At 37.4% G+C, this 24657-nt stretch overlaps 1 protein-coding gene across 3 annotated transcripts in view; it reads right to left on the bottom strand.

Annotated features, from left to right (window-relative positions):
• LOC125253180 (metabotropic glutamate receptor 7) overlaps window positions 1-23340 on the bottom strand; it is a 259076-nt gene extending 235736 nt beyond the window's left edge. The window contains exon 1 of one of the 3 annotated variants that reach the window (XM_048167016.1): window positions 21883-23340. In XM_048167016.1, the coding sequence (XP_048022973.1) occupies window positions 21883-22362 (480 nt within the window). In that variant the 5' untranslated portion in view covers window positions 22363-23340. The remainder of the gene's footprint in view (window positions 1-21882) is intronic. The other 2 variants (XM_048167007.1, XM_048167024.1) reach the window with 2 other exon arrangements.
• Window positions 23341-24657: the final 1317 nt, after the last annotated feature.

The following is a 24657-nucleotide window of genomic DNA, read 5'->3' as shown; positions in this document are numbered from 1 at the left end:
CCTTGTAACTCTATATCAGAAAACATTTTTTGGAGAAGGTGTTTTGCCGCCTCAGGCACAACAGGTTCCTCAAAGGCCCGTGACAAAGAACAGAAAAGAAACGTGCTGCCCTCTGTAGCACAAGCTCATCAATAAATGCACTAAACGGCCCCCCCTATGGGGCAGAAGAGAAAAGCTGCAAACAAATGAGCGAGAAACTTTAGAACGTTATAGAACAAGGATGGTGACACATCAGGAAGTCAGTATATAAACCGGCAGACAGTGGAACACAGAATTTAGTAAGATGGTGAAGGACATAGACAGAACAAACACAGAAGAGACGTGTAATGCATTTCCTGTAGGTTAACCAAGCGTGACAAGCCTCCCAAAGACATGACCAGAAAGGAAGAGAGGTTCATGTCAGTCAATTCAACATTCTTCCAAAACTTCTTTCTTTCAATCAATCAGTCAGTCAGTCAGTCAGTCAGTCAGTCAGGCAGTCAATCAATCAATCAATCAATCAATCAAAAATTATGACTTAAAAAATATAAATTATGAGATACTAAATTGAAATTATGACTTAAACCCCTGGTTTCACAAACAAGGCTTAAGTTAGTCCTAGACTAAAATTGAACTAAGGCCTAATCCTGGTTTAGGCTAAGCCCTGTCTGTGAAACCATAAAGTCATAATTATGACTTAATTCATGTCTTTTAAGTCATAATTTACACTTTTCATCACATAATTATGACCCAAGTATGTCATAATTTCCTTTTCATCTCATAAGCCTCCATAGATTTACCAGAGCATGATTTTTTTTTTCCCCTTATGTGACATTAATGAGCCTGTGAGCCTATGATTAAAACATATTTAAAAAATATATTGTACACTCATGATGAATTAATGGATTTATAATGCCAATATTTAGATCTTTGTATAAATGTATTTTTTATTTATATCTGCATTCATACAATATCCTTATTCCTTTTCTAAACAATGAAGTCATTGATGTTGAAGCAACTGATGTCTCAAAATATGCATCAAAGCATATTATGAGGTAGGTAGAGATACTCGCCCTATACTGAATAGATCAAGTGCACTAAAACTGCTCACAAAATGCAAAGCAACATGACAGTGTGGTGCCAATTTGTCTTTTTGGAATTTTTGGACCACTTACAGATTAAAAATAGCAAATGTAAAGAAAAAAAACAAAGAGAATTAGCACAAAATCAACCATTTGCAGTCAACAGAACTGGATTGTCAAAAGCAATCACCCAAATATGAAACAACAGGAGTGTTTTGCAACAACAATACCACATTGAAATGAAAACCCAGGTGTGCGTTTGAAATCCACTTTACATCGAAAAGAAAAAATGTCACTCAATGACCACGATTAACTGTGCCGTGTTGTCACAACTTCAAATCATTGCATAGAGTTTACCACTTCCCTAGGTACAATATTACCATGGTAACATGTTCTAGCACAATTACCCTCAGTCTCGGGAACCAGATTTTCAGCACAACTAAAATGCCAGACCACAGAACTGGGTAGTTAAGTCTTTCACTTTTGTAAAATAAGAAATGTATGCCTCACTCCTCTCATTAAGAGAAAAGATTGTTTTTCATCAAACACATTGCATTATTGGTTTTAAAAGAAATAGTTCATCCGAAGAATGGAAATTGTCATTATTTACTCAACCTCATATTACTCCAAATCCATATGCTATTTTTAATTGTTTTTTTTTTGTTTTTGTTTTTTTTCTAGTGGAACACAAAAAAAGAAATTCATAAAAATCTTCACACTCTACAGAGCTACTTCAGTCACTCCGGCTGGGAAAATATATATATATAAATTCCGAAGTCTACATTTTTGCTTCTAGTGTGGACAGACTCAAGCTGTTGCGACACATCATGGGTTATGTCTGCTGGAGTCAGTGTTTATGAATCAGACGCTAAAACAATTCATTCTTAGCGAAGAATGATTTCGAATCTCAGTTAGATTTCCTTCAAAATGCAAAAGCTTCACTGGCTGTTCATGTAGCTGTACGTAATCTATGATTCAGTGGTCTCCGGAATTTGCTCCAAATTGAGCGAGTGATTCCCATCACTGCATTTCCTATCTGGACCGCTGGTCATTAGACTCTGCCTGCAGCTCTCGATATGCCCTGACATAATGTAGATGATTTCATGAACCCTCATCATTAGCCCTGACGAACTCCCCAAGACCCCAACCAATCACACGCCCGGTCAAGCATCCCGATCAGTCCGGGTCAAGATGAGCGGCCAGAACTGGAGAGGAAAGGGGAGAGAATAGAGGAAATTGCAGCCTCTTCTTACGAGGCTTCATTTTTCAAGCGCAGGTCGAGAGAGCTAATGCTAAGTGGCAGCTCGGTCAACTGTTGTATTCATATAGGCAAACAGTACTTGGGGAAAATCACTTACCACTTAGCCCCTTTCGCCAACAGATTTGCAGTGTTCAAGTGGAATCAGTTTGTCAATCAATGAGACTTTGAATATCTGACGTAGATTTCTGCAACACAGCTCAGTCCCATGAGCAAGGGACCTAGTGGATTAGCTACAGATGCTACTAAGCTACTATGGGCACTGTTACAATTTTATTAATATTTACATGTGACCCACTTCAGCATGGGTTACTGATTCCATGAGGTCTTAATTTCAGCTGCTAGCGTAAAGTCTTAAAGGTTCAACCACTGACACGAGGCTATTTAAACCAGTTTAGCATAAATAATGCAGTCAATCCCTGTACAAATGAAACAGTGTGAGTATCAAGACAAAACCTTATAATATCTTTGAAATTAGCCTGAAATTAAAAATAATACTAATCACTTTCTTAAAACATATGTCAATGCTCATTATAACAGGCACATTACACCACCTCTGAAGCAACTTTATTTCCTCAAAGGTCTACAATACCTGGATAACGCAACCTGCTAGCATTGTCATCTGAGTAAAGAGATAAAAACAGATCTAATTCCTAATGAAACGTCTCCTAGAATATAATTATTGACAAAAATCTAACTTTTGAATGGCCAACAGTGGAGAAACGTAATAGTGTAGATACAGCATACCAGTGCTACCAGTAGACGAACCAATCAGTGTTTGGCTGGTTAGCTTAAGCAGTTAAGTGCTAAGACTAAGCTAGTTAGCCTTAGCACCTAACCAGCTGTTAATGCAGAGTTTACACTGCATGATTTTAGACCCAATTTTCACTTGCTGACAGATTTTGCAAAATCGCAGACAATTGGAGGCAAATCAGTGCCCATTCACGTGAGTGACAGTCACGCAGTGCTCATGATCAAAGACGCGATCTGAGAGAATCGATGATGCATCGCTGACACCCGTGAGATATTTGGCATGCTAAATATCTGGACCTGTCTGCGATTCAAAATCCTGCTGTGGGAAATGTGTTCAGACTGAAAATTACATTGGCGATGACCTACAGCCAATGAGAGAGCAAAGTACAGGGCAGTGGGAAGTTCGGGGAGGAGTTATAGACCCACGTCTCCCCGACCATTTTCTCCCACCATTTTCCTTTTCTCCTTTTTACTGCAAATCAGTGCACAGACAGTTTGTATCACAAGGTTCTTGTGGGCTACCACTTTTAATAACAATTTCTGTCTCACGTGTGATCTTGCATTATTTCCTTATCACTTCTTGCATGCGTTTTGTTGGGAAACATAGTTTGCGGACCAGTGTTGTCGCAATGTGCAATGTGAACTGAATGCTACCCCAGATAGTTATGAAACTAGTTATGTTTCAGTCCGATGTTGCGAATGTAACGTGCAAATTGGAATATGTTGGAATCGCATAAAACATTTACAAATAATTAAAACAACATTTGAGATGCTGTGCAATGAAACTGATCTGCTGGTTAGTCCAGTTATCCAAATCACATCCTCATTTTGATCCAGCATTTTTTTATGCAATATCCCAAATTTTCCATAAAAATAGGTGGATGGAAACATGGCTATTCTCAGAAAAAAAGCTGTCACTAGGGTGGGACCCTTTCAAAAGGTCCTATTAAGTACACTGTAGGTACTAATATGCACCTTTTGGGGTAAATAAGGTACAATGGTGTACCTTCTGAAAGGGTACCGGACAGCTTTTGTACCTATTTTTCCTGAGAGTTATGAGTGCTGTTTCATATTGACTTCAAGCCTTTCGATGCACATTTTCTTCGATTGACATGTTTTTCATGTTCATTCATAGCCTCTTATACAAATTCTCTGCTCTGAGGTTAGTTGGAACGTCATAATATGCTGTAAAAAATTACAAGTGAAATGCAAGAGACATGCTATGTTGACCCTCGAGGGGCTGTTTGGACAGACCACGATGTTCTCCAGAACTCTGCAGCACTGCCAACACAAGGTGCCCATTCCGATTACACATCTCTTCTGGACAACCCAAATCCAAGAACACCTAGAGCGCCACTCTTGTCTGCTGGTGCCAGCCGCAGCCTCGGCCTCTCTCGTCCCAACTTTCCACTTGACTTCTTCGCCTTTGGACATATTTGTCAGACAAGAGTCCTGTTCACTCGTTACCAGCAAAACTGCCACCTAGGGCGACGCTTGAGATTGTAACACCAACCTACTGAGCCAACAGTGAGGAACAAATGATAATGTCAATTCTTTCAGACAAGGTGCTGCTGCAGATTAGGTTTTGGACTGAGTAATAGTTTGTGGATATGGATGGAAGACAGGTGGGATGGATAGACACAATGGTTGCAGAGGGAAAAGCGGGAGACTGTTATTTAGTAAGTGACCTCAAACTGCCATAACTGTTATTCCAATTCACTGGAATCCTAACAGTAGGTTTCTCATACTGTGACTCCTAGAAGAAAATTGAAGTTTTAAGTATAGTTCTTCCACAGGTCACGCAACACTTTTTTTTTTTTTTTTTTTTCAAAACATTTCCAAGCCTATTTTGAACTGGGAACAGGGAGTTTTAAACACACGCTGCCAAAAAGAAAGCAGTTTTTGCCTTCACAAAGGTTCTTAGTTTTGGCACAATAATATTTGGTGTAGAGAAATACTACGATTCTGTTCCAACGTAGGCGGCATTTTAAGCAATCGAATCGGCGGCAAGATTAAACAATCTCGAGGTAAAGTCTGCTCCATAAGGTAACTCATATTGGCCAAATTCGGAGGTAGTATACAAATCTGTAAAAATATACATTGGTACATACATATCAGTGTAATGTATAAATATGAAGAATGTTTTTTGTATTCATTTTTCACAGGCACTGTATTTTTTTTTTTTTTTTTTTTTTTTTTTTTACAGTGTAACATATCCATTATGGACAAAGCAATCATATTATGCATTGCAACACATGATGACCAATATGGTGGAAAATGCAGGATAAATATTCATAATAATTATCTCAATTTTTAATTGATATTTATGTATGACAATTATTAAATATACATTTCATATATATATATATATATATATATATATATATATATGCTTATTCGAGTATCATATTGTTAGCTTAGCATCCTACTAACAGCAAACTCTACTGAAATCAATGGCAAACCAAATCTGCCTCATGTGATAAACGCTATTTAATTTGTGAGGCACACAGAGTTGATTTCTACATGCAACAATCCAAATCTACTGCTTACACAGTTAGGATGCTGCCTATGTAGGCAGTAAACAACAGCTCACTAGGTTTTGGAAGGCAACCCACGTCTGCTTTACGTTCCACTTTGCAAAATGTCAAAAATCCTCTAGCAATTCTCTATTGAATCTAATGTGGCACCTTGTTCAGTATAACATTAAGAGTGACAAACAAATGAGTTATTTTTCGATCCCACTCATTTTGTTTTTCCCTTCACTGTCACTTTAGCTCTGAAATCTATTTCTTTTTTTCACTAGCTGTCAGGTATATAAGGCAAGGCTGATTTCATGCATATTGCCACAGTCTCATGACTGCAGTTTGTAGTTATGAGAAGAATGTTTCAGATTTCGGCTAAATTCTGTATTTTCATTATCGAGGGGTCATACAGGTCGTAGAAAGTAGTTAACCCAATATATAATAGATTCCATTATTAGTAAAGCAGGTTCTAAATGTACAGTATGAAATACTGAACCTATATCATTATCTTGAAGAGTCAATATGATCTATGAGAAGAATTAAAAATAAATCTCAGTACTTCCAGAACAGTGGACCCAAGAGCACTCTGAAAAATCCAATAATACAAAAGGAAATATGTTACACTCTGTTAGAATTAAAGAAAGTAAATCAAATTATCCCCTTTAAGCCCAGTTAAACATCCTCTGCTTTGAATAGTGCCAGCTGAAAACTTTTCACCATATTTCCTGTGGGGCTGTAAAGCTGAATTAGTCCTTAGCTCATGTCTGTTGTTAACCTTAAAGATTTAAATGGAGTTGAATATAAATTGCCACAAAGAGCTTCTCAAACTATAAGCTGATTATTCAGTAAAGCAAACTGCTCAGTTGAATTCATTTTCCTACAAACAAAGGAAATGACATATCTGTTGTTTTATTGGCAGTGAATGGAAAAATAAATGCATAATCACAACTCCCTTCCGGTTCTAGACAGCGGTATAAGATGACGAGCTGTCTTATTTGCAACGTTTCAAAGATAAAAGAGGGCATCAGGTAATTCTTTAAGTTAATGTTAGGAGAAGCAAGGCGCCATCAAGTTATATAACATCAGTCTCGCCCGACTATCCATGTCATGAAGACCAAACGAAGAGCCAATGACGAGGATTAAAACTTGACAGACGATGCCAGTGAACAACATACCATTTATATAGCATTTATATATTAGTCTAATTTATGCTAACAACACTGAGTACCTTTTGTACTGTTTGAACAGTTTGCAGTCATATTAAATAAACTGTTTTGATGAATTTAAATATTTAAGGTGTAAATGAAGATGTTATTTATGAGAGTACACCCTCAATATGGTTTCAAAGGTGAAGGTAAACAAATAATTAAATCTTCATGAGATGAGAGATGCTGTCCATGAACCATCTGTCTTTGAATGAAATACTTCATTCTCAAATTCTTGGCTCAATGCTGCTTCTCCTTACAAATTGTGTGAGAAAGTTGAGATGTGTTAGCTATTCTACACATAGCTGATGGGTAATCCATTTGTTTATAATTGTCTTTTCGGTTTTGACAGGGCTAAATTAATTACCGTTTGATCTGAATGTGGAACATAATTAGAACCCTCTTAAAGCTGCAGCCAACCCTCACATCCCTTCTGCCAAAACGGATCATCCCGCACTGTAATTAAACTTCAGCTCATCTGTCAGAGAGTCGAGCTTTTCTTTACTAGAAGAAAAGAAGCAGCAGGTACACTACATTAGGTTTTTTTTTTTTTTTTTTTTTTTTTTGCTTAGACATTCTTCAGTGGTCAATGTTACATTTCTGAGTGATAAAGGATACTCAAAAGGATTAACATAAATCAAATCATACAATTGCACTACGTTGTAAAAGTTAACTAAGCTGTCTAAACAAGCAGGAATGTTAGAGATATTTTCTCATCGTTTCTGGTCAGTAATTGGCAGCAAACAGCTTATGGGAAACCATGCAAGACGTTTCCACCAAGCGTGCCTTGTAGTGAATCTCTGCCGCCGCACAGACGGGCAACTCTCAAAGCCGCCTCTATCCACCAACTGACAAGGTTCTGCACAAGTTAAATGAAACTTGCTGATCCAAGAACGTCCCTCGAGTGACCAGCTCAGTGATCAGCTCAGTTTCACTTGAGTTCCTCACGTCTTTCTTCTGTAATTAGTAACATCGATCAAATTACCATTTTGAATACTGGTAAATTAGTGTCATACACTCTTTAAAATAAAGGTTCCAAAAAGCCATAGAAGAACTTTTTTCAGAAAATTTTTCAGAGAGCAGCTCTTAAAAGAACCATTTTTCTTAAGTTGAAACACTTTTCAATAATCTAAAGAGCCTTTATCCATTATAAAAAACCTTTTGTGCAATGAAAAGGTTCCATGAATGTTAAAGGTTCTTCTTGGTACCATAGATGCCAGATGCTAGATGCCAATAAATCACCTTTATTTTTAAGTGTGTAGAATGGGGAAATCATAAAACGTTCAAACATTTTGGTTCTTTGTCTGCTTTGCTGCTATGCCAGTCTTAAAACCTTTATCTCAGAAATGTTTTTGCTATGTGTTTTGATCCAGACTGAACTTACAGGAGAAAGGACATGGTTAGTAGATGTTTCTACTACAGCATATCCCCTATGCGCTCCATGAAATAAGGCAGCAAGACCTGCCACTCTTGTTTGCTTGAACACGAAGGGCCTGTTGGGGCTACACGCATCCACTAATAAAAAAAATAGACTGAACCCGGTGTTCTCCCAATTCTGTTCACCTTCATGATGTGTATGAACCTGTATGACTTCCACAGAACACACAAAAAAGGGGGTTTATAATAATAACCAAGCTGTTCTTTTCCATAAAATGAAAGCATATTGTGACACATACAATATGCTTTCATTTACAATAGGATATGTGGTGGGTTCACTGCCTCCACAGACCACAGCCAATGATTTGCTCTGGTTTTCTCTGATTTCGTAACTGACAGTAGCTAATCTAGAGATGCACACTACTCAACTTTTTATGATATCTCACCATCTTGAACTGAAAATATGCAATTGTGATTCATGCAATTCATAACTGAATGTGATGAGACAAGAAATTTTTGCGTTTTCGACAGTGGTGTAATGTGAAGAATTAATAATACTTCGTTACAGTACTGAAGTATTTTTTGGGAGAATCTGTACTTTACTTGAGTTTTTATATTTCTGTCAACTTTTACTTTTACTCCACTACATTTCCTAAATAAAATGTATACTTTTACTCTGATACATTTTCCCAAAGCATTTTTGTTACTTACTACAAAATAAAGTCGGAAAACAATCACTGATGCCTCGTAGAGTTTGTTTTGACACGTGACGTGAGGCTGCACACTGCACAGAGCGGGACACTTCAAAAACGGATTTAAAACGGACAACAAAATTGTATTTTATACAGTGTACACTACAGTAAATGTTTTCATATCATTATAAAGTAATTAGTTTGTTGACTAGATGCTGCATTAGTGGAGAACAGTATCATGTTTGCCGTCGAGGCTGAGAGGATGCTAACATTAGTAGTACCTCAAGCAGTTAAAACAATGTGACAAAAACACCAACTGTTTAATGTCATGATTGTTACCATTCATTTGCATTAGTTTATATTCATTTGTTCACTGCTATGCATTCATTATCCAGCGAAGTTGCATATTTAAACTGTATCCTCATCATGCAGCGACAGAAACATAAATCAGAAATGTATTCGATTTCAGTTCTTTTTTTTAATCTGCACTGTAACACATATTTTGATTAGATAATCATTAAGTTTTCTTAAGTATACATATAATAGACCCATGCTATGCCTTTGTGTGTAAAGATGGTAATTTTTACAGCATGACTGTTTGGATTAATATGAAATGGTAACACTACAATAAGAGTCCATTTGTAACATTAAATAGGGCCTAAGGTTAATAAAAGTATTGTTCATTGTTAATTTCAACATTTACATTTTAACATTTTAAAGTTGTCTCTTACATTAGTTATAATGCACTATGAATTAACATGAACAATCAATGTATAATTAATATATTAGTATTTTTTTTTTATATTTAAAAATTACAATAAACATTTTGCCATTTTTTAATTCAAAGAAACAAAATGTAAGAGTTAAAACTGAACACAATCTTGCTGCTCATGTGTATAAAACTTTTTTTTTTTTTTTTTTGCTCCTTGTGTATTTACATTTACTTGTACTTTTACTTTCAATACTTAAGTATGTTTAATATCGAAAAAATACTTTTCGTACTTAAGTACAAAAAATATCACATACTTTAAAACTTTTACTCAAGTAACATTATAAACAGTGACTTTAACTTCTACCAAAGTCATTTTCTGGTAAGATATCTATACTTTTACTCAAGTATAGTTTGAGTACTTTATACGCCACTGGTTTTCGACATATTACATACAAATAAGACTGAATGTGTGCACATTTTAAAATATTATTTGCAAATAGTTTAAATTGATTTAACTTGTATATATTTAGTACATGACTACTTTTTCCATGCTTATTTATTTATTCCCTTAAATCCTTTAATTACTTAATTCCTTTATTATTATTATTATTATTATTATTGTTATTTATTAAGTAACCCCCCCAACACACACACACACACACACACACAAGCACAAAAGTGAAACTCCACCTATGTATGCAGAAATGTAGTCCATATGTGTTACAGTCATACACCAAAGGAAGATGAGGAACTAACATACAAGGAATATAACGTAGTTTAATCTCAAGGAATAAGCAGGCGACAGCAAACACATGTAACATTAAACAATACCGGACACTGGACAGAGAACAGGAAGGAACTTAAATACACAATACAATTGACAAACAGATGTGAGTGTAATCAGTGTCCATGGTGATAGATGAGTGGCGGGAACTGAAAACAAAGAAGCACGTGACAGTCAAAACAAACGGGACGAGGTGGTGAATGTAACAATATGACTATATTGCATTTCTAAATGAAGAAATAAAAAAGCTTTGTGTGAAAAACAGATTGAAGTCATTGACAATCTTCCCCTTCAGCTGTAGCCCTTTGTGCAACACATGGGACCAGATTTACTAACAGCTTGCTGAAAAAACTACTGTCAGGATTTACTAAAGACACGCAGTGAAAAAATTTCGATGAAAAGGCATTATTTTTGTGGCTGACCTTTGTATGTGCATTTGTAGGAGTTTCCCTTTTAGACACAATATTTATGAAAGGAGAGTATTTAAATTAATCATGCAACATGATTTACTAAGGTTTGCCCAATTCAATTTACTGGTATTTGCACCATTGTTTAGTGATGCAACAACACTCATGGAAAGAATATATGTTTTTGTTTGGTTGGTAACGTATTTGCAGTGCGTATGTTTCTCTTCGCAAGACACTAATAACCAGGGGCGGAGCCAGACATTGTAAACATTCGGGGCTTAGCCCAAATCTATGTTTGTCCAAAGACATTTTAATTTTCTATTAACAGCTTTACTGACATGAAAGGAGCTTTTGTTGTCGTATTCTTGTTCAGAAAATGTACATTATTTGACACTGTAATTTGTAAAACTTTGTTGGATGTACCAGCTCTAGGGGGGGTCCGGGGGGAGCGGAAGAAAATTTTGTACATTTTAAGGTTAAATGCATCAATCTGGTGCACTCTGGAAACTCAAAATTAAGAGCTTCAACCCATGTACAGTGTGCAAATTGAACAAAGAAACAGCATTGACTTGTACCTGGACATTAAAAAGGGTTCAAACATCTGTTTTACAATACTTTTGTACTCATTTCTTTTTAAAAGATAAATCCTTGAGCTTTTATTTTGATCACCAGCTCATCGCGTGCGCAAATGTGCCGCAAAAGCATGGCCGGTGTATGGTCGGATACTGTAGAAAAGCGGTATTGAACTGCTTAACGTATTTTAATAGAGATATGTTTAGAAAAATTATATTTTGAGAGCACTGTTAAGAAACCTCAAACCAATTCCTGCTCGCTGACTGTCTCGCACTCTTGCGGTTGACTGTGCTAGCTCCTCCCCTACCTGCTGCATATTCAACAGAGAGGAAGAAACGGAGTAGCCCACAGGCTACCGACAGCAAAGAAATGTATTCTATAGGCTAGATTATTTTTAAGGTCTATTTTTACAGGCTGAATGCAGTATATGCAAAGCCAAAGCGCAATGAAATAAAGCAACTTATGATTTCGGGGGTTTACACAGGCTATTGTCCAGTTTCATATTTGCTCAGTGACAGTCATTACATTCGGGGCTTGACTCAAAACATTCGGGGCTGAAGCCCCGGCAAAATCGGCTGGCGCCGCCCCTGCTAATAACTTATGTGTAATGAATTCATCAAGTGCACTATCGCATGGAAAGAAAGACAGCACTCTTGGAAAACTAACTAAGGTATGGAGTATGGGCACCCACTGGCAGAAACATAAATCGGCACATCACTTCACACATACTAAAAGAAAATGTACCACTTTGCATCTATATCACTCCCACAGTGCAACCCCTGCACACTTATGTGTCACACTTGAAAATCGTCAGTAACCTCAATGTGAAGCAAAGAACAACTTACTACCAATAGCTAATCTGCCTGTAGAAATCTGAAGTGATCTCCACTAAATAACCAGCACTCAAGTACCTTTGGTTAGTATTCTATAGTCTTCTGATGTGAGAGCGATAGATCATTCAGACAAATTATTCCTTCTCATGTTGAGGTAATGGCAATACAAATTAATCAGTTGCACTCGATGTGATAAATGTCAACGAAGTCTGCGGGGAGCTGGAGTATCTATTGATTGGAGAGAAGAAATTATTTCATTAATTACTGGTATGTATATCATTGACGCTTCCTAAATGAGAAAAAAAGATCTGCGCTCATAATGATTTATGGCAGCTCGCCCAGCGGGACTCTCTCATTTAACGAGCTCCGAGACGAGCCAATGGCAGACGTGCTTTATGACATCAACCGAGGATTTTTCCAGGCTTCATGCTGAGCAACTTCACAGACAGGCATTGAACATGAGATAAGAGAGAGCACTGGGAGTAACTTAAAGCTCATCCTCAACTGCCAATAAAGCAAACTAATGTGATTATGAAGTTCGGAATTAAGATTAGCAGAATGGCTGATGAGATGCCACATCTAAAAATACCTGTCTCGTGGGATGTGTTGAAGAAATGAGTGGTGTCATGATACTCCATCACAAATGGAATCGGTACATGTTTGTGTATGAAGATGCCTCCTGGTTTCAGACCTGCTACCAAGGTGACATGTCACATCTAATTGATCCAGAACAAATTCAAATGAGCTTCAGAGGAAATCAAGCAAATATTTACTAAATATACTACTTATATATGAGTAGAAAGTGACTCATAAGCACCATAAATACCATGTACATGGATATGACAATGTTGATATGTTTGGTCTTGGCGGAAAACATCTGCTCTGCTGCTGATATTGCTTCTGCTGCTGCTGCAGAGCAAGTACGGGACTTGATACTGCCAATACATACATGACATGCTGCTGTGAGCAAGTAAGAAATGCTACTGCTGTTCAACAGGAATTACCCGTAAGAGATCTACACAGGTGGAGATGGACAAGATGGAGGGTTTCTGAAAGCGTGCCGCAACTGCTACAGCAAATGCTGACCAAGTATTTGAAGGTTGAGAGCGAGCACATAGGTTAGTGATACAGCAGGACCCAATCAGCTATACCCTATAGAGAATGATGTGATTGCAAGCACATTGAGTTAAGGACCTACCAGCCTGCACCATCTAGAGCAGGGGTGGCTAACCCTGGTCCTGGAGAGCCACAGTCCTGCAGAGTTCAGAAACACACCTGAAACACACCTGAACAAGCTAATCAAGGTTTGAAAGGTTGCAGGAAAGCTATAGGCAGGTGAGATTTTATCAGGGTTGGAGCTAAACTCTGCAGGACTGAGGCTCTCCAGGACCGGAGTTCATCACCCCTGATCTAGAGTTTCATAACAGAACTTTGTATAAATACTATGTTTTTCCTAATGCAATTTTTTTCCTCATACAATAAAATCTGCTATGCTTGTGTTTCATGAATGAGGCCCATTGAGAGTAACATATAATTTACACATTTCCAGGTAATGCCTTATAACTTCAGCCAACATAATGTTAATCATCGGTATCAGTTATCAAACTCATTACCTGAACTAATACAAGATCCTTTCAAAATAAATTCTCGAATAGAACAAATTTAATATTAAATAAGAAAAAGTTGCAATTTGGCAAAGCTGCAGTCAGGTTTTTGGCAGGCTCAGGCATACACATGCAGCCAATATTGATAAATAGGCTGGGATTTCTCACGTTGAAAATAAGCCAACCCTGAAGGGAGGAGTAGCCAATCATCAGCCAAAGGCTGATAAGAAGAGGAGAGCAAAGAGGTTATCAGAGCAGAATGACCTCCAGGTGGGCCGAGTCTTCCATCAGTGCGTGCCGCCATGCCAGGCCCTTCCTCCCCTGGCACTATTGTCCTAACAAGATTGGTGGGTGGCCTAAACACTCTGTTTATAGAGCGCTTTGGTATCTGTTGATCATCTAATGCAATAAAAGCTCCTTATGTGGAAAAATAAAAGCTTTTATGAAATATACTTCACAAAAAAGTACTTTGAAAATACCTTGAAGGTATCACATGACAATATCATGGTACTCAATAGCCATGTTTCCATCCACCCAGTTTTATGCACATTTTGAGATATCCAATTAAAAAAAACGCTGGATGGAAATGCCAAGATGCTCATAAATTCTAAAAATGTGCATTAAAAAAAACGTATGCGCTCATTTGAGGTGGATGACTTCTAAACAGTGGGCCAACTTCCTCGCACAGCATCTCAGATGTTGGTTTGATCTTTCTGAAATGCCTGAGCCAAAGCTTGTCATCAGAATGATTTGTTTTAATTCCTTCCCAGAAGCGTCTCACACAATTGTGTTTACAAACACCAGGCATCCGAACGCAAAAGAACATGACAGCGTTTATTGCGTTTCTTCTGCGCTCTGAGATGCAAGTCATTTATGATGTAGGATAAAAAAGAGCCAGAGTGGCTTCCCCGATTACAGCAACTTCCATTTTTATTACAGATATTTTGGCCAATTTCCCAGGAAAGTGCCTATTTTGTTTTCTTAAACACATAGAATGGAAATGGTGCTTTATTGGCAAATGTTTTATGTTATATTCCAATTTTGCGCTTAAGTTAAATTCGCAAATTTGGACTGAAACATAGCTAATGACTATCATATTGATGTACATGGTATTTACCTTGCCACTGAGGTGATCTGGATGGTTGCCAGGGCTTTGCTATGGTAATCCACCTTCAAGTCTCTATGGTCTATTGATTTACATATACAGTGTGATAAACCACTAATAATAATTACAGTAATACTAGGAAGAAGTGCGATTTTAAGGCTTGCTTCTCACTGGTTAAAAATCTGTGCTGAAGAATTCCTGGGTTTGTAGGTTATGGCTTCTGTGAGAAACGAGTCCCACAGCACTGATATTTTTAGACTTCTGTCACTGTGGCTGTTGTCACTTTTGTGTTGGTGGCCTAAGAGTGAGTGATAGCAAACATATACTGTATTTACTAGAGCTCAAGGCAGCAAACCTTCTGGGCCACTAAACCAGCGACACGTCAGAGAAATCAATAGTCACTTACAGACTATGGAGAATCATTATGACAAGAAGTGTCATTTTTCAACCCGAATCATTTAGTCATTGTTTTAATGGAGAAACACTAATGTTGCTGTACTTTAATTGATAATTGCTTCAATGCTATGCTAGCAAAAAACAATGCTGTAATATTAAAGTCAACATGAAATACATTTGCAACCCATTTCACTTCAGTAATGTGAGGCATTTACATTTTTTTTTTTTTTTTAATTTTACTATAATATGCACAATAAATTATGGGAATCGTTACCATATCAGAAAAAAAAAAAAATTGCAGCTTAATTTTACTATAATATGCACAATAAATTATGGGGAAAAAAAATAATTGCAACTTTATATCTCACAATGTCAGTTTAAATCTTAAAATGCAACTTTGAAGATTACTTTATATCTCGCAGTTGCAAATTTATCTCCTAACTGTGACATTTCTCACAATTTCAACTTTATTTCTTGCAATGCGACTTTATACCTAACAATGTGACTTTAGGGCTGTTTATGTGACACCGTCTTCAACCAAAAACGTAAAACTTTGGCTTCTCATTTACACAACAACTGCGTTTTGTGGGTTTCAAAGTGCAAGTTTCTGAAAACAATACCGTTATCATCTCCGTGTAAACTACAAAAGTGAATTTGTGAAAACGATGACATCATACACATTTGTATTACGTGTTCGGTATGTAGGTGCATAGTGTTTATTTACAAAGTGACATCGCCAACTACTGGCCTGGCATGAATAATACAGTGTTTCTAGCCGTTTTTGTGGATCCAGGGAATGGAGATCGTTTTGACAACGTTGGCGTCTGTACAAAAAAATGCAAAGGAAAAACGTTTTTGTGAAGTATAATTGCCATGACCATGTCCTGAAATGTACTTCCCCTCATTTTCCTGCCACATACAAACAATAAACCAACTAAAGCAATGGCATTTCATAAGTTCCAATAAAACCAAATAATATTTAAGGCTTGTAGCTTCACAAGCATTTTGAGTCAAAATGTGTTGAGGTGGAGAATGGAGAATCGCTTGTATGCCTCATGAATTGTGTCAGAGTGCATTGCCCTCCTCACATCAACTCTCATCACCGCAGCTCTCATCACACTCTGAAAAAGCTCGCAGCCAACAGGGATGCTTTGTGAAATCCCAGCCCTGGAGCATATAAAAACAGTCAGAGACTCAGAGCAAGTGTGAGGCCACAGGGAAATAAGCAAACACTTTTCTGAAAGGATGCAGGTGGCTAGCGGGCCGCAACATGGGCTTTAAATTTGTTTCTTAATGCTCACAACTGAGGGTCTGTGACACAGGCCGTCTGCCGTTATGTCCCATGTGTATGGGTGTATTTCTGTAAATACTTTCTAAACAGTCTATGTAGGGCAAAAAGTCAAGCTCTTAGAACAGATCTCTGAGGTCTACTGAAACCTTTCTAGCCATTATCTGTGTGGTAGGAAGCTAAAGGAAAGTGACATAAATATTGCAGTTCCACATGCAAGTACATGCAATTCATGTCCTTTACTGTAAAATTATTAATGTAACAACACATGAGCAACTATTAAATCTTTGTCTACATATTGTGAGCTCTTGTAGTGCATAGGGCACATTGGTCCATTTTTAGTTTTTGCTAAAAGTTTAAATGGTTGTGAACACTTCATGTAAACTTAACAGAGGTCTTTAGTTCAACAGTTTAGGGCTTTAAATACTGTAAAGATCTAACACAATCTCATATTAATTCATATCTATTTTGAGTTTTGGTGTATATTCATAAGAATTTGCAAGATCTCATCCATACATTTTTGTTACAGTCTGCTTATGCCCCAGTGTTGGTTATGTCACATAAAGGGGTGGTTCATTGCAATTTCACTTTTTTAACTTTAGTTAGTGTGTAATGTTGCTGCTTGAGCATAAACAGTATCTGCAAAGTTACAGTGCTAAAAGTTCAATGCAAACGGAGATACTGTCTTTTAAAATTATGGCAGTTTAATGCCTACAAAAACCACTAGTTTGGACTATAACGAGCTTCTTCCCAGGTTGGTGACATCATAAACCCTGCAATATACATAATCCCTGCCCCCGGTAACAAGCAAAAAAGTGGGCGAGGCCATGTCACACGGCATTATGGTTGTGGAAGAGTTGTCTACACTGGACGACGCGTCAAAAGATAATAGAACCCATTATAATCAGTGATATTGTCTACACTGGATGTGGCACTGAAGACAGCTTCCAGAATCTACATAAGTTCAATGCTGGATTTGCACCAAGGCTATTAGTCAAAGATGAAGCAGTTCCCACTTTAAAAGCAGAAGCTGCTGTTTATGGGCCCGAACCTGTTAGTACGTTTTTTTGTTTGTACATGTCTTTTAAATGTATTATGTTGCTATTTTTTGGTTGCATCAAGGACGTAAACAAAGACCAAGGCATTTTTGCTTCGCTATCCAGTTAGCTAAATTCTATTGCATACTTCTCCAACAAACACCAACAAACTTCTATGTTCATTGACAAACAGTTGTTCATGCTATAAATTAAACAATACCTTTACAAAAATGCTACTACTCAGTCATGTATTCGGATACTACAGTAAAGCTTAAATCAGGATAAAACCGTATATTGAAAGCTAACAAATAGCAGTGACATTTACAAGTGACACCATATCTAAACACTTTGACAAGTACAAAAGGAAATACTTACCATTCATAAATGTCCTTTAAAAGCCGTGCTTGCAGAGGTTCTGCTTGACCCTCTTCATCATTACTGCTATCTGGGTCTGATTCGGGCTCAATTTGATACGGCAATATAGAGGACCTCAGGGATGACGTGTTTTTGTAGGCCAACACGGAAGTTAGCGGTGCACGGGTTCCCTCGATCGAAAGCAAAAAATAAACTCTGTGTTTAACAAAGGATTATGACACGTACACGTTTTGTCTATCAGGATAATCTTTACAAGTTAACACAACATTTATACATTTTGAAGCCTAAATAAAGTCGTCAGATATAAAAAGCTAACAGTAGGCTATAAACGGACTACAGCACAATATGGTCGCGGATCAATGTCACCACCACCAAGCTTACTCAAACTTTATTTAAAAAGCAATTTTATTTAAAAACATGCTCACTGATTATGATCTGCGCTGTGTATTCTTATCCACTTTTTCATGAGAAATGCTGTCCAAATGTCCTGTTTGTCATGATGACGTCTAAAGTCCCCGCCAAAGGAAGTAGTCCCTTTTAGCAATTTGTTAGCAACCGCCATTTTTAAGACACAAAAAAGGTTTAAAAAATCACAAATGGGTTATAACTGGTGTGTTATATGTCATAGATCAAAACGTGAAAATATTTAGAGGCTTTGTTAACCACAGACCTTATTTCAGGCGTTTTAGCAAAAACCCATTCAAAAAACCCATAGACTTTACGACGATGGAACCGGAAGTCCTAAAATGCTAACTCGCTTCCGGGTTTTGCCTACAAAAACACGTCATCCCTGAGGTACTCTATAGACGCCACTATTTACATTTCTACACGTAACAACTAATGGTAAGGGGCGTGGCGTTTCCGGACGCTTCAGCGAATCACAATACACTGGGCCAGCTAACCAATCTGAGCCCGCTGCTATTTCGGCGAGAGTGGTATCATAGAACCAAAAAGTCAAACCAGCCGTTCAAATAACAATGGAAACTGCAGTGTAGAATAAAGGTAAAATATACGAAAAATACAGCTTTTTTTTTTTTTTTAAACGAAGCATTATGACATGTTAAACTGCGCCCAATGAACCACCCCTTTAGCACCATTTTTCGAATTGCAGGTTATGCATCAGATCAAGATGCAGTCAACTCTTTGCATTTGTAAAAGTAGAAATTATTTTTAAAATATTTATACTGTCAAGACACCAAAGTACAAATGTTTAGGGGTGGGGTTATGGGTTATGGGGTTTGGGTCAGTAAACAGCTTTTTGTCAAGATACCAAATTACAATTGGACTTGGAATAGTTCTGAAAATTCTGCCGGAGTTTGGTGTGCAACTGATGTTTACCACACAAAATAATTAACTTAAATTAAAAAAAAATCATAGTTACAGTAACACATTCGTTTGGCACAATGGAAGTCAACTGGATAGGGCACTTCTTTCTTGTATTATGCTGTATAAATTGTCATTAGTAGTAGGAATACTGTTCTAAGTGGTATCATTTTTAGTTAATTATTGAGTTATGTTTAGTTAATTGTTATGTAATAAGTAATTTTTCAATGTGCAGGGTACACCATTGCTTTCAGTTGTTTGCCTTATGTGTCAGATCACAACACATTCAATTATTTGCATTTGTAAAAGTAGAAATTATTTTATAAATATTTTTGTTTTCATATTTTGGAGCACTTAACCCCACTCCTACCCACTTCTCAACAATATAAAACACAAATAAAATAAAAGTACAGTCACGGGTATTTATTGCAAAAACGATTCTTTAGCATGATGCAGTCAGTCACATGAGAGCCAATGCCATTTCACAATCAAAGCCAATCGGTCTTCTTCTGGTGGCAATTTTTAAATGTGTGCACAGGATCTATGGCGGATGGACACGATGATTGCTTTTGGGTCTGTTCTTCACACAAATGGCCTCAGAAAACTTGGAATATTTGTACTGTTTGAGTAAATTGTGTCTGTAGTCATATCTGCCTGTTATATCCTGTGTTTTATATTATATAATATACAAATAGATAGGTTTAGGGGTGGCGTTGGGTTACATACACAAACATGTCTAAACTGTGTAAATAAAATGAATGTAAATAAAATTATTCTGGCTGATTAAATTGAAAAATCACACCCCAACAATACTGGCAAAAGTATAACCCAATATATAATTCCACCATGACAATAAAATGCCTATGCCCGTTGCGACTTTGTATGATGGCAAAGGTTTCTCATCGAAAGCAATGACATACCCTGCATGTCGAAAAAGGGTTATCCTGTGCATTAAAAAGTGACGCCTAGGGGTCGTGACCGAGCATCAATATGTGATGAGTTGCGAGTGAGAATGTGCTGAATAAGCAGCTATGCGCACTAATGTCATTTTTAACATGTATAAAGTCTTGTACATATACTTTTGAAACTAATTATTGTTGCCTCATTTTCTTAGATTCTCAGTGTCTTACTGTAACCACCATCTTTGCTTGTGTTTACAAATTGAGCGACAAGTCAAAATTATTGACAGCAAGCCACAAATAGACCTTGTAATGAACCTGTAACATTCATTTACGTTCCTCCACCCATATTTGATGTTTAGAGATCTTAAACTACCTATGTATAAGACCAAAAGAGAACCTTGGTAAAGAGAGCAAAACATTATGGAGAAGAATGAGGTTTGTATTATCCTAGTAGACCGGTGGGATGTCATTAGCTATGTTTATCTCTGATGCAGAACATAGATAAGGCTGTATAATCCTCTCACATCATTACAGGCAACTGTATAGACTGTTACTATTTTAATTGCTGTATCAGTAATCACACTCTTCAGAACCAAGGGGCGGGACACAATTATTACTTCATATGCAATATTTGGACACATTTACGTTTGGCAAGTAGAAAATTTAAGCCCCTACAAGGATTGATTCTGATTAATTAGACTGGGGATTGTACATATTCTCATTTGTGGTTTATTGTACATTCCAAATCATTGTACTCTGTTTAGCTCACATTGTAACTGCCAAAATGCATGCCTTCAGATAATCTGTCTGTAATTTCCTAATGTTGGTGGGAACAGAGAAACAAAAAGAACATTTCTTTCAATGCAGGCATGAGCTACCTAGGTGGGTAACCTAACACAGCACCCAGTATCTTGTATCTATGGAATCTATAGAGTGATCTGCCTCAAGCAAGCAGAGTTTAAATTCCCAAATCCATTTGAATTAGCAAGCCTCTCCACTTCACTGTAATGTTTTAACATTAAGCCTAAGAAGCAGCATGGGATGGAAGAACACAGGGAAATGTTAATTTTGTACTCTGCTGAATTTTATTTTATTGCATTTTGTTATTTTTATTTTATGGTATTTGTCTCCTATCAAAATTAATAGTTATAATATAATATATAGCCTATAGTAAGAATGCCAATAAATAACTTGAAATTGAAAGCGAATTAAGATACACATAGACATGTATCTTTTATTATTAAATATTAATAACATTTCAATAATAAAATAGCCTATATATCACATACGAATAGAACATATTGATGCGATGGCAATATTGCATCAAGCAAACATGCCAATACAGATCTTTGAAATTGAAATATAAAAGAGAGGGTAAGCCAAAGAAAGAACCCGTTAAAAAGCCACTCTGTGTGTGTGAATAGTCGATGCCTGATCGATTCATTGATTATGACTAACAACCTGCTCTGGCTACACAAATGATTGTAAAACGCATAACATGCTTTTACACATTAACAACTGCCATTGTGCAGTTTTATGTGGAGCGCTGTTTTAAAGCGTTATGCGCTGTTGTAAATGAGCTATCATCTAATAATACGGGGTGAAATTACATGAAAGCATGACGCAGGGACTCATTCCAGCACATGAGGTATTGGGCACTTCAGTTCAGACTCACCTGGAACAGTCGCAGTATATTTGCGACCATGATGGACACTGAACTCGCAGAAGCCCCTATGACTCCAACCACCTTTTCGGGCTTGACAAACACCGGGGGCTCTCCGTTCGTACACCTCACATCCGACGTGTCTTTCTGAATGAGAGCTTGCACAAAAGTAAGCGACTGCTCCAAAGCGTACGTGTCTCGCGAACATGTGTCTAAAACCCGAGCACCTAAAGTGATGTTGGGCAAAAGCTCGTCGTCACTGTTGATTTGGTCCAAGGCATAAAGCATCGCCTCCAACCGGTGTATCCCGTTCTCCTTCTTGATATCTCCACACGGTTCCCCGGAGACCCCACGGGCATGGACCGGGAAAAGGCCACCCAGGGTCAAATCCCCCTCAATTCTGATGGAATGAGGAGCGTAAATTTCCTGCGAAAGTGTCACATCCACAAGCGCTTGAATTATCCAAAATACCCGCCATGGAAAGCAAGCCATGGTCTCCTTGTCGTTAGGAAACAAAAAAGGCACTTTTCACAGTATTTACAGGTAAGGAAAAGCAGATTTGATCTCAATAACGTCCACAGACCTTATCAAAGTAAGACTGATGTGGGAATACGTTGAGGTTTTCTCCAAAAACACCGCGCAAGAAGGATGCGTTATTCCTTGGGAAAGTGCGCATCGTATGGCGACGCTTGTTGCTTAGATATTCTGCATAATTTCTTTTAATAAAGAAAAAGACAGAAAAGCAAAGTAAAATACACAGTATCTTTCTATACTGATTTGTCCTTAAATCAGACACACTTCCACGCAAAACGGATTAAAGTGCAGCGATATTCGACTAAAAAGCGTCCAATTCACGCTGATGTCATAACGCCACTGTAAAACCATCGCGACTGAGTTGTAATCTTTGTTACTGTTTAAAAAAAATTAAGGCGGCAAAAAGTTTTCGTTCAGAATAACGCGTCGCGTATAACGGTCAGAGAAAAATGTTGCTGAAAATCGATGTCAGGTGAGATATCCTTAACATCCTCCCGTCGCGGACTTCGCTGAGGCTCTTCGTTTGGAGCAGGTTCTGCTTATTACATTTGAGAGAAATAAAGAAAGCTTAGGCGATAATACGTCTTTTGGTCTTGCAAAAATCCTCACAAGAGGCAAGAAGACAGCCCGTGTGTCTCCTCCTCTCTCTTTCGCTCTCCCTCTCTCTTTCTCTCTCCACCCAGAATCAAATATGGATCTGTCAAATGACTCAACGCACGATCGATGTCGTGTTACTCATCCTGGTCAGCCCTCAAAGAAAATACGCTCCTGCATGTGACGCGAATAATAGCGCGATGTAGTCATTAAAGACAGCGATTAATCGTTAAGAAGCAATATTGCAGTGGAGGTTTCCAACATAAGTTTACAACCTCCATTCAAAAGCTCAAGGTAGTTTAATGCAGGTTTAACGTTAAGACATTCACTGTAAAATATGTTATAAACAAAGGATTCCCAACCGTTTAACCATATTTGAGTGAACTCCTCATTCAGTCTGCTTGTGTTCTGACCAAAATCGCATTCTGCACGACATTAGGTCATTGATGTGGGTTAATATGGAATACGTTCCAGCTCTAGAGACTCACTTTTTCCTGTTGAATGCAGCGACTGTGGCTGACAGAGGAAATGAATTCTGTCAACATCAATTCATGATTTTACCCCCCACTAGTGATGCTCTCTCTCTCTCTCTCTCTCTCTCTCTCTCTCTCTCTCTCTCTCTCTCTGTTCTGTCTTTGTTCTGGTTGAATCCTAAAAAGATGGATTTATCCAAGCTTCCCATTTTTTATAGGAATGTTTTTAAGGTTTGGACTTTGTTCACTGTTCAAAGACCCTGCAGCATAAGTTCCTTATACTGGTTGTTACAAGAACCTTTAGTCTGTGGTACATGCATGGACTTATCTCTTAAGGGCCCCTTCCCTGAACTCAATGGAATTCTTCTCTCTTTTAAATGTTTTATTAGGTCAAGCTAAAATGGCTGTCTATGGTACTAGGAAATGTATCAGAACATGAGTAAAAATTTATTATTAATCCTTATTGATTCTCGCTATTTCAAAGCTATAGATTATCTTCTTTCTTTCGAATTGATTTGGTGCTATGGTGGGGCTTTGTGTGAGGTTATTGAAAGCAACTTGGTCTTTACTCCCATCTTGGCTTACTTTTCTGTTATTTTCATTTATTTTTCTTTTTTTCTTATTATTCTTCTTTTTTGACTTGATTGTCTGGACAATGTGTTAATATTTGTAATAAAGGTTTTTTGAAAATCAAAAAAATCTCTCTCTTTCTGTCTCACACACACACACTTATTATTCTATTCTATTATTCTACTTGTTATTCTATTATGGTGGGGAAGTTCCACTTGTAGTTTGTTTTTATGTTGAGCTAATGATCCGAATGCAAGTTATGTTCTATTTCCTAAACCCAACCCTCACACAAACCTTTAAACATTTTTACATTTTCATTATGCCATTGTTAGATTATAAATCTATTTCTCTTTGCCAACACAACAATATTCCCAGTACCTCCTTTCACTCAAGAATGCATGGGCCCGTGGAAAGAGTTGTGAACATGAAGCCAATCTCCTTTCACAAAACTTCTCCAAATTTTACTTCTGTACTTGGCTTTTCTACATGTTTCAGGGGTGGTGTAGCAACTGTAACAACTGTCCAATGAGAATAAACATTGCATCTTTATAGAATGTGAGACAGAATAATAAGACTGTATATGGTTAGTTTCCGGCTGAAGGCACCATTCTTCCCG

This window comes from Megalobrama amblycephala, linkage group LG2, assembly GCF_018812025.1.
Source record: "Megalobrama amblycephala isolate DHTTF-2021 linkage group LG2, ASM1881202v1, whole genome shotgun sequence".
NCBI lineage: Eukaryota > Metazoa > Chordata > Actinopteri > Cypriniformes > Xenocyprididae > Megalobrama > Megalobrama amblycephala.
Note: the sequence above shows the minus strand (reverse complement) of the source record. Positions and strands in the feature narration are given on the sequence as shown.